The sequence below is a fragment of the Rhinatrema bivittatum genome, chromosome 4 (assembly GCF_901001135.1).
Source record: "Rhinatrema bivittatum chromosome 4, aRhiBiv1.1, whole genome shotgun sequence".
NCBI lineage: Eukaryota > Metazoa > Chordata > Amphibia > Gymnophiona > Rhinatrematidae > Rhinatrema > Rhinatrema bivittatum.
The window spans coordinates 15,526,048-15,544,250 of NC_042618.1; the positions used below are offsets into that span (position 1 = coordinate 15,526,048).

General features: G+C 45.8%; 1 protein-coding gene across 2 annotated transcripts in view; it reads left to right on the top strand.

The window, feature by feature from the left end:
• The window catches only part of ZC3H14 (zinc finger CCCH-type containing 14), a 206,103-nt gene that overhangs the window by 89,834 nt on the left and 98,066 nt on the right, over positions 1-18,203 (top strand). For both annotated transcript variants that reach the window (XM_029597753.1, XM_029597754.1), the window contains exons 8-9: positions 9,567-9,667; positions 10,332-10,487. In XM_029597753.1, the coding sequence (XP_029453613.1) occupies positions 9,567-9,667; positions 10,332-10,487 (257 nt within the window). The remainder of the gene's footprint in view (positions 1-9,566; positions 9,668-10,331; positions 10,488-18,203) is intronic.

Genomic DNA, 18,203 nt, shown 5'->3' on the forward strand with positions numbered 1-18,203 from the left:
GATGCTCTGGTTCTGCCTTGGCAGCTATGGATCCTATATGTTTTCCCTCCATGGCCCTTGGTGAGAAGACTGTTACGATGGATAGAGAGACATCTGGGCAAAGTGATTTTAGTGGCTCTGGAATGCCATTTCAGCCATGGTTTGCAGATCTGGTAAATTTGGCAGTGGACAGACCTCCATGGTTCAGGCATCTTCAAAGGTTGCTGAGGGGAGATATGATAGAGGTCTATAAAATGAGTTGAATGGAACAAGTAAATGTTAATCAGTTAACTCTTTGGAAAAGGACAAAGACCAGGGGACACCCAATGAAATTACTAGGTAATATATTTAAAACCAATGAGAGAAAAAATATATATATTTTTTTTACTCAAGGCACAAGTAAGCTCTGGAATTCATTGCTAGAGGATGTAGTGAAAGCTATTAGTGTAGTTGCATTTAAAAAAGATTTGGACAAGTAAGTCCATTAACCATTATTAATGTAGAGTTGCGGAGATCCTCTGTTTATTCTTGGAATAAGCAGCTGGGGAATCTATCTACCCCTTGGGATCCTGCCAGATACCTGTGACCTGGCTTTAGCCACTGTTGGAAATGATACTGGGCTTGATGGACCTTTAGTCTGACCCAGGATGACAAGCCTTATGTTCTTATGACAGGGACCAGTTTTCTTGGATCAGGTGGATCGCTTCTGACTTTTAGCCTAGCTTTTGAAAGGAATCATTTGAGATGAAAGGTATGTTCCAAGGAGGTCATTACCACCTTGCTGCAAGCTAGATGACTTTCCATTTCCTTGGCTTATATTAAGCAGTGGAGAGTGTTTGAGACTCAGTGTCTTGAGGAGAGCATTGGGTCTAATCAAGTTTTAGTTTCTCATATTTTGGCATTTTTTGCAAAGGGGGTCTGGAGAATGGACTGGCCTTTAATTCCCTCTTAGTGCAGGTGGCAGCCTTAGATTATGTTCATGGTAAGGTGCAAAGCATGTCCTTAGTGTCACATTCAGATGTGGTTCATTTTCTTTGTGGGACGAAGCATTTGCATCCCCCAGTGAGAAAGATGTATCCTTCAGGGAACCTTAATCTGGTACTGTAGGTGCTCTGTGGAGCTCCGTTTGAACTGTTCAAGAGGATGTCCCTAAAAGATCTGAACTTGAAAGTAGGTTTTTTTTTTTTATTTGTTCGGCCAGAAGGATTTTGGAGCTTCAGGCCTCTTTATGTAGGGACCCTTTTCTTCAGATTTCAGAGGCAGGCTTGTCATTACACGTGGTGCCTTCCTTTCTGCCAAAAGGTAGTCTCAGTTTTTCACCTGAGTCAGACAGTGGAGCTTCCTGTTATTACAAATTTGAATTCGGCAATGCTGCATGCGAGGGAGCTTCATCTATTGGATGTATGTTGAAGTATCTCAAGGTTACTAACAGTTTTCAGAGGTCGGATCTTCTGGTCATTCTATGGAATGGACCAAAAAGAGTAAGGCTTCCAAGGCTACTATTGCATGGTGGCTGAAGGAGGTAATTGGATCTGCATGTATTTGTAGGAGTTCCTGAGGGACTGTGGGCCCATGCTACTAGGGCCTAGGCAACCTTGTAGGCCAAGTATCAGCTTTTTCACCAAAGGAGATCTGTCAGGCAGTTACTTGGGCATCGGAATCTTTTAGTTTTGGTAAGAGTGTTCTGCGAGTGGGTTTGTCATGTCCCTGCCCAGTGTAAGGGAGCTTGGGTACATCCCATATATCTGGACTGATCTGGAATATGAACAGGAAAAGAAAATTGGTTCTTTCCTGCTAATTTTTGTTCCTGGAATACCACAGATCAGTCCAGAGCCCCGCCCATTCTGGAAAGCCCACGCTCATTTTCAATGTATAAATAGTACAGAGTTGGTTGCTAATTAGAAAGTTCTATCACTCATATTAGTCGGAAGAGCTCCAGTTCAAAGAGCTCTGCCTTCCTCCTGTTCAGTTTAGGAGAGGGATTGAAGTTAATGCTTTCAGTTAATCCCATCTTGGCTTGGGTACAGGTGGGACTGCAGGTAGCGCACTGGTTAAGCATCAGTATCAATAAAGCTTTTCTTCTCTGTCTCTATCTCCTGGTTGGGAGGCAAAATCCATGGTTCTGGACTGATCTGGAGTATTCTAGGAACGAAAATTAGCAGATAAGAGCCAATTTTCCTTTCTGTGACAAGACAAGTAGGAGGTTTCCCATAGATAAGCAGCTGAATTAGCCATGCTGTCTGGGTATGTTCTCCGTGCCACTAGGTGGCAGAGCTCTCTAAGATCACCCAAAATCTTTTGGTGAGCTGTTCCTCCCTGCATACCAGCCATGTCTCCTCGAGGCTCCTCAGTCCATTTTTTTCTGAGGAAAAAAATCTGACAGGAAACTGTTTATACCTTAGCAAAAGATTCTCCCTTCACTAAACATGCCTAGACTAGGTTTTAAGTTTTGTGAATGTGGAAAAGTAATGTCTGTGACAGACAGACATCAATTTTGCTATCTATGCCTTGGTCCTAGACATGACCAGCCTAACTGCCTGGACTGCGGCCGCATGTCCCCACGGGCACAGCGCCAGAGGGCTGAAAAAATTGCCCGTTTGAGACAGGGAGCATCAGGCTCGTATGCCCCCTCTGAATCGTCAGTTAAGTTGTCCCCGGGACTGAGGTCGACTCCAAAAGCCCAGGGTCATCGAAGGGCTACATCTGCGGACCCTCCCAGTCCAAAGAAATGTAAAAAAATCACTGACCCAACATGCACAGAGCACAGGAGATGCATCGGGGACGCAATCTGCGTCGATGCCTTGTGACGTCTACGCACCTCCGACGCCCAAATGCGTTGAAGAAACTTCACAGCATCAAAGATCTAAAGTGTCGAAGGAACAGCGATGCACCGGCGCTCCATCGATGCATCAACTCCACGCACCAACGCATTGACGCACTCCAGATATTGCGTCGATGCCGAAGCAACATGGTGCACAGCTTTTATGGCCGACACTCCCGACACATCCAGTCTATACACCTAAGAAACATCACACAGGACACAAATGAAAAAGAAGTCCTTCACCTTTAATGTTATCTATAGAAGAAAGTCCATCTTCTTCACGAAGATCCGAATCACTTTCTTCCTTTGCTTCTTCGGAAACATCTTATCACCGTGGACTCTCAGATTTGCCAGAGCCACTTCACAACCTGCCGACTGATTCCCCTGTGGAAGACGTCACTTCAGAGGCTCGAGAAATTCCTCCCTTTAAGCCAGGGGTGCTACCACTAGATATACATCCAGAGCCGATACTGTCAACGTCGGCTTCCAATACTATCTTACAAATTACTAACATTTTATCTCAATTCCTTCAATCCGAGGAGAAGTAACACCATCCTACTCCTGCTCAACCATGAGAGAGGCCTTCGTCCCCTCAACCGGGACCAGCACCAAAACCATTACCTAAAGCCCCTTCGCCTTTACCTATTGATACTTCATCTTCACACTCTTCCCCTGGGTCATCAACGGGGTACCCGTCCGACCCACAAGAGTTACCACCAGAGCCGATCTCCCTGCCAGAAGATCTAACATACTCTCAATGTTTAGAAAAAGTTGGTCTCCGGTTGGGTGTCGAAACCAAAAAGATACCAGACCCCAGACAAGAAATGTTTGGCGTACTTAAAATCTTTGACACTCCTGCTGAACCAATGGCAATACCTTCCCATCCAGTTCTAGAGGCACTATTGGAAAAGTCCTGGAACTCACCATTCTCCACTACCCCTACTGCAAGGAAAACAGATTTGAAATATAGAATGCGTGATCCACCTTTCTATGCCAGTGTACAGTTACCACACGCTTCAGTGGTTGTAGAATCAGCCATGCAAAAAGCAAGAAAAACCAGGCTACATTCTAATAACCTGCCAGGTCGGGATAATAAAACTTTGGATGACTTTGCTAAAAAGGTTTACCAGTCAGGAGTCCTCAATGCCAAAATACAAAACCATCAATTTTATGTGGCGCAATACCTTTTTGAATGTCTGCAGTCTTTAAAGCCTATATTACATTGGGCATCACTTACAATACCACTCCACCTGAATTTCATGATATGGAGGAAGGTCTTCATCATCTTGTAAGATTCATCTACGAGGGATTCAAAACCTCGGCAAAGACATCAGCTAATGCAGTTGCAGCTTGACGATTGGCTTGGTTGCGATCTAGTGCCATACGTGACGATGTTTACGAAAAACTAGCCAACTTTCCCTGTAGACCAGACAATTTGTTCGGCAACAAACTAACAGAGATTGTTGCCAAATTGAAGGAACAGAAAGTGGCAGTACTTTCGTTAATTCAACACGAGATATCAACCTCAAAAGACCCTTCAGTTCCTATAAGAAACCTTATCCCAGATGACAATTTCGTCCTTATCTGACCTACAAGCCACATCAATATCCACGTCAACAGCATTACCAACAACCAGCGCCTCGTCAGCCTCGAGAATCGGCTGATCCTCAACCGCCCAAAAACCAACGAAGTTTTTAGGAATAACACAGCCACCGCTACCCGACCAGAAAGATGGAGGACTGCTGTCCCACTTTCTCTTTCAATGGAGCACCATAACCTCAGACTCATGGGTCCTCAACATCATATGAGATGGATATTCTCTCAATTTTACATCCCTTCCCCTGTTACCACATCCAGTGGTACCAAAAATTTCATCTCACAAAGAAACTCTCCTTCAGGAAGTATACCAGCTACTCCATCAACGCTGCATATGGGAGTTGCTTCCCTCCCAACTTCACAAGGGTTTCTATTCACAATACTTCCTCATTCCCAAAAATCGGGGGGACTCCATCCTATTTTGGACCTCTGCTCTCTCAACAAATTCATAACGAAAGAGAAATTCAAATTGACTTCTCTCAAATCCATCTTCCCCTTCCTACAACTGGGGGATTGGATGTGCTCCATAGATCTAAAGGATGCATACGCCCACATACCAATGCATCCCAAATCTTGGACTTAACTCTGTTTTCAAGCGGACTAGAGACACTTCCAATACAAGATTCTACCATTCGGTCTCTCCTCCGCACCCAGAGTATTCACGAAATGTCTAGCGGTACTGGTGGCACACTTAAGAAAACAAGGGATTCAAATATTTCCTTATCTTGACGACTGGCTCTTAGTAGCCCCAATCCAGTCCTCCTGAGGAACAGGTTGCTTCGAACCATAAACTGCCTAGACAATCTAGGTCTTCTCATAAATTACGAGAAGTCACATATGCAACCGACACAAATACTCACTTTTATAGGGGCGTCTATAGACACTATTCAAGACAAGGCTTTCCTGCCACAACCTCGAGCATTAGCTCTCACCACACTGGCTCAACGACTCTTGCCACTTGCCAAAACATTGGCCCATCAAGTCTTAACCATACTGGGTCATATGACAGCATGCATTCATGTGGTCCCATAGACGAGACTGCACATCCGTCGTCCACAATGGTCTCAGTTTATAAGTCCCTTATCAACACCTGTACAACTTACAACCGATATGAAGATTGACCGCCGTTGGTGGCTAACTTCACTAGCATTGATGCAGGGCTCACCTCTCAGACCATTACGACACCAACTCATTCTTACGACAGATGCCTCCCCCAGAGGATGGGGAGCCCATCTTTCCAACCTTCAGACTCAAGGGTTGTGGTCCACCCACGAACGCAACTATCACATAAACTTCCTAGAATTGAGAGCTATCAAATATGCCCTGCAAGCTTTTCAACACACCTTACTAGGCCGTGTAGTCATGATCCACACTGACAATCAAGTGGCAATGTTTTACATAAACAAGCAAGGCGGGTCAGGTTCATGGAACCTGTGCAGAGAAACAATACAGATTCTAAACTGGGCTCACTCCAAGGCGATCTCTCTTCAAGCCACTTATCTACCAGGAGTCAACAATTCAAAGGCAAGACAAGATGAGCAGAATTTTTTACCCCCACGAGTGGGAACTCGATCAAACTGTAGCCAATCGAATCTTCTCCATTTGGGGGTCTTCCCCAAATAGACCTGTTTGTGACAGAATACAACAAAAAAGTCGACTTCTTTTGCTCCGTATATCCCAGCACATACAGGATGACACAAGATGCTTTCCTTCTGGACTGGTCTCAGGACTTTCTTTCTGCGTTCCCTCCTATTCCGCTGATCTCCCAAACTGTACAGAGATGCATAGAGAACAATTCCAACTTGATTCTCATCGCTCCAGCATGGCCACATCAACCGTGGTACAGCTATCTGATCCAACTGTCAATTTGCAAACCGATACATCTGGGGAATGCCCCAACCCTCCTCGCCCAACAGCAAGGATCAATGCTCCACCCACTCCATGCATCACTGAATCTCACTGCATGGAGATTGAAAGGATCACGCTTAGAAATCTGAACCTCTCTCCACAGCTGGAAGATATTTTAATCGCGTCCAGGAAACCTTCAACACGCCAAAACTACCACCGCAAATGGGCACGTTATGTTTCTTGGTGCTCCTCAACGAACACAGACCCACTAACGTGTCCACCGGAACTTCTTCTAAATTACCTCCATCTACTTTATACTCAGGGATTGGCCACTGCCTCTCTTCGTGTTTATTATGGTTTAGTGGTGTTTGGGTGGATTCTTGGGTACTGTGGAAGATGACCACACCCACGGGGAGGAGCCCCGTGGGGAGCCACAGTACTGGCTAGACTCAGGAAGCACAAACACAGAGTTAGATCTTTTATTGTACAGATGATGTATACCACCAGAGGTGGCAGTAGTGAGGTGATCCAAAGGTGGCAGTCTCGGGACCCTCGGCAGAGGGAACCCGTCTCACCAAGTTGGTATAGGGAGATCCCGGTGTAGGTTTCCCAGCACGGCAATGCTGTAGATGAGACAGACTGAGAATTAGATTACTCACTAGATGGTAGCTGTAAGGCTGGCGATTCCACCAGGCTGAAGTACATGGTTACAGGCACCAAGGCAGGGAGACTAGGCCCTCGAGGAGCGAGTACCTGATCCCAGTAAGGCACCTGAAATAAAGCAGAGGGCCCCTGAGGATCGGCTACCCAGGTTAGAGAATACCCCGAAGGGCAGAGAGAGAGCTTCCAGCGGCAGCATGGAAGCGGCAGAGTAGCTTAGACCAGACGAGTCCAATCCTTGCTAACTCTATGAGCTAGCAAACAAGTACAGGCTAAATACCCGGATGGCATGACGCCATTTGAGGAGGATGCCCCCGAGGTTCGCGCCATAGCTGGAATAAAGACGTGGGTAGCGCGCGCGCGCACCCTAGGAGGCCCTTGGGAGAAACATGGCGGGAGGCAACGCCCTAGCCGTTCCGGGGACGCTGGAGAGCATGGCTTGCAGACACGGCGGTAGCCATCTTCCCAAGGCTAGCGGGGAGAGCAGAGAAAAAGGTGAGGCACAAGGGTCTAAGCCTTCTGAGACCGGACGCAATAGTGTTCATCTTCGTGCTATAGCAGCTTACCACGTTCCTCTAAATGGAGAGTCAATAGCTTGTCATACCCTTATTTCTCGCTTTATGAAGGCTGTTCTCCATCTACGACCCCCTTAAAGAAACCACCAGTTCCATGGGATGTTAACTCCGTGCTCGAACAACTTATGTTATCACCTTTCAAACCAATGGACAGCTTCCATCTTCACTACCTATCTGGAAAGTATTATTCTTAGTCGCCCTTACATCTGCAAAGCGAATCAGTGAACTTCAAGCACTAGTTTATTACCCACCTTATCTGGAATTCTACCACGACTAGGTGACACTACATACACACCCTAATTTCCTACCAAAAGTGGTCTCTGCCTTTCACTTAAATCAGGCCATCACCTTGCCAACATTCCATCCCAGACCGCACGCAAATGATAGCGAGCGGCATCTACATACATTGGACTGCAAACGTGCGCTTGCATATTACAAAAACAGAACTCAGTCTCCTAACAGACACTCACAACTTTTCCTCTCATTCAATCCAAATGCTCCAGGACTTCCCGTTTCTAAACGAAACTTATCATCCTGAATAACTAATTGTATACGTTTCTGCTACCTAAAATGTTCAGAATCCTTATCCTCCACACCCAAAGCCCACCAAGTTCGAGCGATGGCTGCCTCCGTAGCACATCTTCATAATGTACCTATCTCAGACATATGTAAAGAAGCTACATGGTCATCTCTGCACACTTTCACATCTCGTTATTGTTTAGACAAACAAACAAAAGATGATGCAGAGATGGGGCGGATAATCGTAACAAAAAACACTTCTACTTCAACTCACTAATAGGAGCTGTCCACCTATCCTATAGTATTGAGCGTCCAATTCCATATCTCTATATACTCACATAACTACACGCTCAGTACGGTACTTCAGCTGGTGACTCCCAGACAGATTGGCTAATTCAGCTGCTTATCTATGGGGAAGAAAGCAAGTTTGCTTCCCGTAAACGGTGTTTTCCATAGATAGCAGATGAATTAGCCATGCTGACCCACCCGCCTCTCCGGACTGTTCACCATTGCATTCATCTCGCTTTGATACGGACTGAGGAGCCTCGAGGAGACACTGCTGGTATGCAGGGAGGAACACCTCACCAAAAGACTTTGGGTGATCTTAGAGAGCTCCGCCACCTAGTGGCACGGAGGACATACCCAGACAGCATGGCTAATTCATCTGCTATCTACGGAAAACACCTTTTATGGTAAGCAAACTTGCTTTTTTCAGGAAATGTATTTATCATGGTAAACATGGTTAACATTGACAAAGCTACGATCGTGAATGGCCATGGGTTAAGATTTAAAAGCAGTTTCAAAAAGATGGGCTGTCCTTTCCGGGCAACAATTCCCTCTCTTATCTAGGTAGAGTTGTACCTTATTTGAAAAACTGAGCTAGTTCACTCACCGCCTCCTTCTGAAAATACACTGTAAACCCAATTAAAACCCAGGTGATGGGGGCCAGAAATTTGGTCCACATTATAAATGAGCCTGTGTTATATCAGGTAATTATATATTTTGCTGCAATAGATAAGAAAGATGTGATAATCTTATACTGTACAATATTTTGGATGCTGGAAATAACAAAAATGCTAACAACAAAACCCCTGCACTATATCAGGTAAAAAAAAATATGAAATAAGATACACATTTTAACATTGGAAAAAATCAGGAGCCAGTCCATGACTGCGCTATATCTGGCCTACAGTGTCTTTTGATTGGGTAGTTTCAAAAAGAGCTGAAACTAGCTGGTTTTCTCATTGGTTTTTTTTTTCAATGAGAGCGTCATAGTTTGTTCAGAACTCAGAACTGCTGTTGCTCAGTCAGTGGCGGTCAAGATTTGTGGTTATGTAACCACGTTTGGTGCAGCCCCACTGATTAAATTCTTAGGACACATACTTTATTCACTGTGCACAAAGTGAGAGAAGTGCATCCCAGAACAGGGGTGCTTGCAGAGGTGCCAGCTGTTCTTTCCACAAGCTAGAGGGTTCCTCATTTTTACAGTTCTGTAGAACTTTGGAGATTAGAATATCCTTTTAATAAATCTGATATGCTTCCTCCTTATTACCTACTCCTCTTTTCAGACCATCACTACCACCCTCCAAACAGGCCAATAAGAATTTAATACTGAAAGCTATATCCGAGGCACAGGAATCAATAACAAAAACAACCAGCTACTCCTCAGGTAAGTCATTTTCCTGCTGGTTTTTTAGTATTGTTTCATTAGATGTAAATATCTAGAAAGTAATGGCTAAATGAGATATTTTGGCTGAACTTAAATTGTGCCTAGGATCATCTGCCAACCACGCAGCACTGCATTGATGCCCAGTGCCTGCTAAATCTCCTTTTATTGAACTTGAAGCGATCTTCTGGTCCAGTTGGGCATCTTCAACTCACTCTGCATCTCATGCTGGCATCACAATCAGCCTTTTAACAGCTGCCAGCCCTTAGCCATTCACAAACTTATGGACTAACAAGGGACTGAGATTGTCCACGCTGTTGATTATCTCTGCAAATAGGTTAAATATGATGTGATCAGATTGTAGCTGGATATTCAGCTCTTAGCATGCCAAGTCTCAGATTGTGGGTGGGAATTTAACCTTTTTGTGGGCGATTACACTCTGAATTTGTTCACCAAGTTTGCCAAAGTTAACAGTGAAATAAATTAATTTCCAAATTTCAGCCTGAAGATGAATGATTGATTTCATTCCATCCTGCTGTTTTTTCTGTGTTCTGATTGCATTACATAAACAAGTGTGTCTTTGGAGCCCGCCTTTTTACTATATGAAATGTCATTGTCAGAGAGCTGGCTATCCTATTGTATGAATCTCTTGTTTTTCCTATACAAGTTCTACAGAAGCAAACTGTTCCTGTTGCCCCTAGAACTCGCCTTACACAGGAAGAGCCTTATACAGAGGTGCTTCACCTGCAGAGCCATCCCTCCATACTGAGCTCTCGGGTTCAGGCGGAGGAACCAAGTGAACAGATCAGAGAACGATTTCAAGGTATGTGTGTCAGCACAGCATGGCTCAGCTCTGGAGATGTGTGAGCAGCTCATCTGAAGTGGGGTTTGCTGCCTGATTTGGTTCCAGATGTTGCCATGTTCCTGTGTTCATGTATTGCCTGTTTTGAGAGCACAGACCTCAGCCATTTTCCCTGTACGTACCCAGATCAGTCCAGACTCCTGGGTTTATGCATCCCTGCCAGCAGATGGAGACAGAGGAACTTTCACTGACACTGCTTCATAAACCCCAGTGCCACCTGCAGTTCCTCAGTATTTCTTTATCTTCAGCAGATGGCAGAGGGTGCTAAACCTGCAGTTCTGCAGTTTTGAATAACTTTTTTCTTTTGAGCCTTCCTCTTGGGGGTTTCTTTATTTCTTTTTAGGAATCCTTTTGGGTTCTACCCTGTCTGGTGGAGGCGGATGAGCCTGTGTTCTCGTCTGTGCGCCCGTGGGATGTAAATCTGATTGCCAGATCCCTTCCCTTCACGAGGCCGCTCAGGTGGCTGCAGGCTCCAAAAGGGTTTGTTCCCCTGTTCCTGAGACTTGCCTTTTTTTTTTTTTTTATAGGCTCTGTGTCTCAATGAGGTAAAGTTTTTATTTAAAAAAAAAAAAAAAAGAAAGAAAGGTGATTGATTCAGTCAGGCAGGGGGCACAGCATGGCTGTGCAGGCAACTTCCTCTTTTCATTTTGGCAATAAGAGGGGCTGATATTGCGAGGGGGACTGCTTTTTCTTTTCTTTTTTTTTTTTTTTTTTACAGTTTTTAGTTAGTTTTGGGTCTCCCCGCGTCGGGAAGCTATTCTCCTCCGTGATGGCCCGCAGTGCCGCGTGTGGCTCTGCTCGTTCACAGCTTAATAGGAGTGGTCTCTGTGCCGGTTGTGCTGAGGGCGGGGAAGGTCCCTAGCTGCAAAGCAGCATCGCAGGTTGGGCGATTGGATGCCGGATTTATGCCGGGGCTCTGGGCTGGATGCTGCTTCTTACTTGGATGGTGCGGGAATGACAGGCATATTGGATTTTTCGGCGGCTGTTCCCGCACTGTTGGGGAGAGTGGGGGAGGATCCTCCTTGTTTGTCTCCAGCTCAGTTGGACTTTGGGAACAGGGGGGGGGGGGGCTGAAGAGGGGGAGAAAAGCCCTTTGCTTGCCAGTTCCTGCCTCTTGCGCTAGGCGGGCTGGAGCAGTGAGACCTTTTTCAACGGAATTTGTATTGTTGCTCCACTATGCTTATTTGGTCAGACAACAGGCTGTTGGTGGAGTCAAATATTCCCAGCCCCTACCGGCCCATCCTGTGGGGGTGGAGAAGGGGGGGGTCTGGGTCTGGTTACTGTCAAACTAAGTCTAGCAGACAAAGGATTTCCCCTGTTCAAAGGTTACTCTGCCTCCCTTCAGGGGGGCCACTCAGGGAAAGATGAGTCCAACAAGGCCCCCAGGGAGACAGGGGATGAGCCTGACCAGGGAGCACTGGTGGGTCCGGCAGCTGGGGATGTGGGTCAAGGAGATGACACGGTGGTTTCTATTCCCAGGGCAGATGACCCGAAGGTGGTGCGCCTTTTTAAGAGGGAAGAACTGGATGCATTGCTCCCTTTGGCTTTTCAGGTGTTAGGGGTCAAGATGCCCCAAGAGGACCTGGATTTGGAGGGAGTGGACCCGGCCCTGCATGGGTTAAGGGGTCCCCTGACGTCCTTCCCATGCCATAAGTCAGTTAAGAGGATTGTAGAAGCAGAATGGGGAATTCCTGATTCTGGTTTGAAAGTAGGTAGGACCATGGGGAAGCTCCATCCCTTACCGAAACAGGACTTGGAGTATTTTGCTCTCCCTAAGATCGATGCTGCGGTGTCCGTGGTTACTAAGAGGACCACTATTCCCATGGAAGGTTCCGCGGCATTAAAGGACATGCAGGATCATAAGTTAGAGGTGCATCTCAAGTGGATATTTGAAGTCTCAGCCTTGGGTTTGCGAGTGGCGATTTGTACAAGTTTCATGCAGCGTCCATGCCTCTGCTGGGTGCAACAGATGCAGGAAAGCCTACCGAGGTCGGGGGAAGACGCAGACAGGGCTGAGCCTATCGAGGCTGCCGTGGCTTATGGGGCAAATGCTGTCTATAATTTGGCATATACGTCCTCTAGGGTTATGGCTTCTGCTGTGGCGGCCAGAAGGTTGCTCTGGTTGCATAACTGGGCAGCGGACGTCTCCTTCAAGGTGTAGTTGGGCTCGCTGTCCTTCAAAGGTCGCCTTTTATTTGGGGAAGACCTCGAGTAGCTGATTCAGTCTCTCGGAGATAACAAGGCCCTCCGTTTGCCCAAGGATAAGCCTAAAGCCAAAAGGTTTTTTTAGGTGTGATCTCGGTTTTGATCTGATACGAGATTGAAACCCGCGAGGGCTGTGCCCGGTTCTCAGAGGCAGAGGCAGTTCTCTCCTCGAGGTCAGTCCTGGGGGTGTCCTTTCGGGGTGCCTGAAGGCTGTTCTGGGGAGCCGCTGGAGAGTCTACGGCTGGTGGTAAGTCCTTGCAATGAGGTGAGGCTGGTCCACTCTGTCGTTCCTATTATAGGAGGTCGCTTGACTCAATTTTATGACGAGTGGACCAGGATTACGCAGGACCAGTGGGTTCTCAGTGTGGTAAGAAACGGCTATGCTTTAGAATTTATTCAGCCCGTTCTGAAACTGTTTCTAATTTCCCACTGCAGTTGCATGAGCAAGCAGTCAGTGGTACGGGAGACCCTAGATCGTCTCCAGCGCTTGGGAGCTGTAATCCCAGTTCCCTCTATGGAAGTTCGCACGGGGCGCTGCTCCCATCTATTTTGTAGTCCCAAAGAAGGAGGGCATGTTTCGTCCGATACTCAGTTTGAAAAAGGTGAATGCAGTGCTCAAGGTGCCGCACTTCCAGATGGAGAGCTTGTGGTCCGTGATAGTGGCGGTTTGCAAGGGGGAATTTCTGGCTTTGCTGGATCTCACGGAGGCCTATCTACACATTCCCACCCATCCGGACTCGCAGCATTTCCTTCACTTCAGGGTCCTGGGGCAACATTTTCAGTTTCAGGCCCTTCCTTTTGGATTGGCCACAGCCCCACAAACCTTCACCAAAGTGATGGTAGTGGTAGTGGCACTTCAGAAGGAAGGGGTTCTGGTGCACCCATATCTGAATAACTGGCTTATCAGGGCGAAGTCGGAGGCTCTCTGTCACCAGTTGGTTCACAAAATTCTCAATGTTCTTCAGTCTCTCAGTTGGGTGATAAACGCGGCGAAGAGTCATTTGACACCAACTCAGTCCTTGGAGTTCCTGGGCGCTCGGTTCGACACTCTGCTCGGCAAAGTGTATCTTTCAGAGGAGAGAGTTCTAAAACTGCAGAATCAAGTTTTCTGGTTGTTGCAGTTGCGCAAACCCAAGGTCTGGGATTATTTGCAGGTTCCGGACTCGGAGGTTGGTTCCATGGGCGTTTTTCCATATGAGACCATTACAGAGGGCGCTTTTGGCTTGTTGGAAGCCGGTCTCAGAGGAATTTCAACTGCCGTTTCCAATCAAGGGAGTTGCCAGAAAGAACCTTTCTCGGCAGCTTCAGACTTCCAATCTTGTTTGAGGAGTGGACCTCGAGGTCCTGGACTGGACAATAGTTACTACTGATGCCAGTCTTTCTGGCTGGGGAGCAGTTTGTCAGCATCATTCAGTCCAGGGTACCTGGTCAGTGAGAGAATCTGCATGGTCTATCAACCGGTTGGAGACGAGGGCGGTCCATCTAGCCTTACAAGAGTTCATGCCGTTGGTGAGAGGTCGATCGGTGAGGATTCTTTCAGACAATGCGATGACAGTGGTTTATATCAATCGGCAGGGCGGAACCAAGAGCCAGGCAGTAGTTTGGGAAGCACAAAAGTTAATTCTTTGGGCAGAGAGGCACCTAGAGCGCATAGCTGCGTCCCACATAGCCGGGGTCAAAAACGTTCAAGCGGATTTCTTGTGTCAGACTCAGACCCAGGTGAGTGGGAATTGTTGGAAGCCACGATGTAGCTCATCCGAGATTGGTGGGGATCTCCTCACGTAGATTTTTTTTTTTTTATTATCTCTTTATTAATTTTTTCAACTTAATACAAATAAGGATTATATCTTACCATAAGGCATAGCATATTAGATTACTCACAGGTAACATGTATCTAGCAACATCATTAAGTTATTTTATACTATTGCCTTATTCTTACCATGAAATCTGAGAGATTCTTTTAGGAAATTAACAGAGCAGTAACTTAAATTCAAATATCATACCAATAAAATAGAAAGTAGTGGAGATATCAGTTTATATCCTGGATTCACAAACAGAAAACTAAATAGATTCCTCTCTAGAGGTTAACAATTTCTCTAGTTGCTCAGGCTCCAGAAATACATACCGTGTATTATCTATTGTCAAAATACATTTACATGGAAATTTAATCAATATTTGTGCCCCCAATGCTCGTGCTCTGGGACACAAATTCAAGAATCTTTTCCTATGAATTTGTGTCGCTCTTACAACATCTGGATATACCCAGATCCTTTCTCCCAAGTATAGTTTATTTCTACACTTGAGGAAATTTCTCAACACAGTATCTCTTTCCATAGGTGTAGCAAATGTTACCAGTAATATACCTCTTCTCTCTATCTGCTCTTCCTGAGAAGTCTCTAAAAAACCTGATAAGTCTTCTAAAGGGGATGGTAAAAGTATATATTCCATAGGAGTACTTCTTGTTCCTTCTCCTTCACCACTTTTCAAAGTGTCAGATAGAAAATACACTTTGATTACATTAGGCATATTAGTAGAGGAGTAGGACAGTACTTCTTTTTAATATTTATTTAACTGTTCATTAGGAGAAATAAGTTTACATTTTGGAAAGTTTATCATTCTCAAATTATTATATCTAAGTCTGTTCTCTAAATTCTCTATTCTTTTATCTATTCTACTCTCCCCTTGAATCAAAGTTGTTTGTGTCTCCTTAATTTGTTCCACTTGATTATCCAATTTTTGTATTTTAATAGAGTTAGATAATACTACTGGATTTACTGTTAAAGACTGATCCTGGAAAGCTTGGGTTAAAGATATCGTTTTTTCAAAAACAGAAACAGCATTCCATAATACATCTAGAGTGACAACTTCTGATTTTTTTAACAATGTAATCTCAGGTATGCTTACTGGAGATCTCTGAGCAAAAGCAACTAAATTATCCCTTTCTGTTGAAGTTCCCCCTTCTATGGATAATGGAGTTAAACTTCCAATTCCAGAAATCATCCCGATATTAAATTCCTTCAGGGTGGATAAAACCTTCTTGCCCTGAGGCTGTCCAATTTTTATAGCGACTGCTCCTTCCTCGGCTGCTTCTCCTCCCTGTGACATCTTTGGTCTCAGGGGGTTAGCAGTATCAGTCGCTATATCATGGAGAGGGGGGGAGGGGTCTCAGGAGCACCAGGGCTCAAAGATATTTCATCAAGGGGTACAGGATTCTGCTCCTGATCCTGTAACCCAGCTGACTCTCCTGGTGTAGTCCCCACTGCAGAGTAGAACTCTTTAATCTTTGTTTGAATTGGGGAGATCTGGTGAGAGGTCGAGGTTCCCTCCCTCACCTTCCCTTTCCTTTTTGTATGCGGCATTAAATTTAGCAAGAAAAAGAAAAAGTCAACAAAGAATCCAAGTTCCACTTACTGACTCATTTCTTTTCTTATCGAATCTCTCAGTGGGGGGCTGCTTGAGTCCGAGGAAAGATTGTTATTTTAGGAAATAAAAGCTTTAGGAGACGTTTTTTCCAGTCAAAGCCGCATGCGCCCCTTCGGCAGCGCGCCAGCGTAGGCTGCGCGCCGCTGCAGCCCTGATTTTATTGGCTGGGTCTCGGTGGGGGCGGAAGTGACGTCACGCCCCTCTCCACTCCGGGACTCCCGAGTCAGATCGAAAGACTCTCTTAGCGGTGGGAAAAAGGCTCCTTGGCTGGAACAAAGTCCTTCGCCTCCTCTTTCTCTCAGGTCAGACCCCCTCCTCACGTGGATTTAATGGTGACTTATCAGAATGCCAAAGCGTTTTGATTCTTCAGTTGGAGGCGTCAGCACAGAGCTGAAGGCGTCAGCGCTTTAGTTCTACCTTGGCCGCAGGGGGTCCTACTTCGTGTGTTTCCTCCCTGGCTGTAAGTGGACAAGGTGTTGCATTGCATAGAGAAACATCACGGCGAGATGATTTTGGTCGCTCCAGAGTGGCCGTGGCATCCGTGGTTCGCGGATTTGAATAACTTGCCGTTGTTGGGCCATTTTGCTTCAGTCATCTGGTGGGCCTTCTTGCTCAGGGTCCCATATTTTCATACCAGGCTGCTCACTTTTGTCTAGCAGCATAGCTTTTGAAAGGTGGCAGTTAAGGCGTAGAGGTTATCCAGAGTCAGTCATAACTACATTTTTATAAGCCAGAAGAAGATCCACAAATATGGCTTACATTAGAGTATGGAAGGTGTTTGCATACTGGTGCTCTGCTAATGGATGCCTTCAGGTCCTCCGTTCCTGACAGTTTGTCCTTTCTCCAAGACGGTTTCACTAAAGGCTTGTTTCCTAGCTCACTTAAAGTACAGGTGGCGGCCTTGGGCTGCCTTCATGGTAAGATTGAGGGTTCCACTATTTCAGTTCATTCAGATGTTATTAGGTTCCTTAGAGGAACAAAGAATTTGTGTCCTCCGATCAGAAGAGTTTGTCCATCCTGGAACCTTAATCTAGTCCTCCGAGGTTTGTGTGCAGCTCCTTTTGAATCTCTGCGGAGTGACACTGAAGGGCTTGACTCTCAAAGTGGTTTTTCTCATGGCAATATGCTCGGCTAGAAGGATTTTGGAGTTGCAAGCGTTGTCCTGTCTGGGACCCCTTCCTTCAGATTTTGAATACCGGGGTTTCGTTGAGGACAGTGCCTTCTTTTTTGCCAAAAGTGGTTTCCACATTTCATGTGAACCAGACGGTGGATCTTCCAGCCTTTCCATCTGTAGATGCATTCGCTCCTCATGCAAAGGAGCTCAAGCGGTTATATGGGCTTCACAAACTGTGAAGCCCATATAACCGCTTGAGCCCTCCTCACCGCTGACAGTGCGGTGAGGAGGGCTTCACAAACTGTGAAGCCCTCCTCACCGCACTGTCAGCGATGGGATTCAGACAACAAATCAATAAACCCACCCACAAAGCAGGCCACATGCTCGATCTACTCTTTACAAACACTGGTATTTCTCTTACAAAACAACCAAATTGCAAAAAAGTCCCATGGTCAGATCATTCTCTAATCTCCACCAGCTTTTCCTTACCTCGATCAGACTCCAAACTCAACTCAAGACCCTCTTTCCTATACAGAAAACCTTGCAACTCGGAGCATCTAAGTAAAACTCTAACCTCGGATCTACCACTCATTGAAGTATCTACCCCTAACGCTGCCCTCCAATCCTGGTCCAAAATAACAAAATCTATAGCAAACACTCTCTGCCCACTGACAACCAAAACAAGGTCTGCTAATACATCCAAACGTCAACCCTGGTATAATGATGAACCACGAAAACTCAAACAATTACTTCGGCAAAAAGAAAGAAAATGGCGCAAAGCCCCTTCACCAGCCTCACTCTCTGATTACAAACGATCACTCCATCTTTACAAAAGTACCACGTTGAAAATCAAAAGAGACTACTATGCCCGAAAGGTTCATCATCTCAGCTTTGACTCAAAAGCTCTATTCGCCTTCGTTTCCAGCCTCACTAAA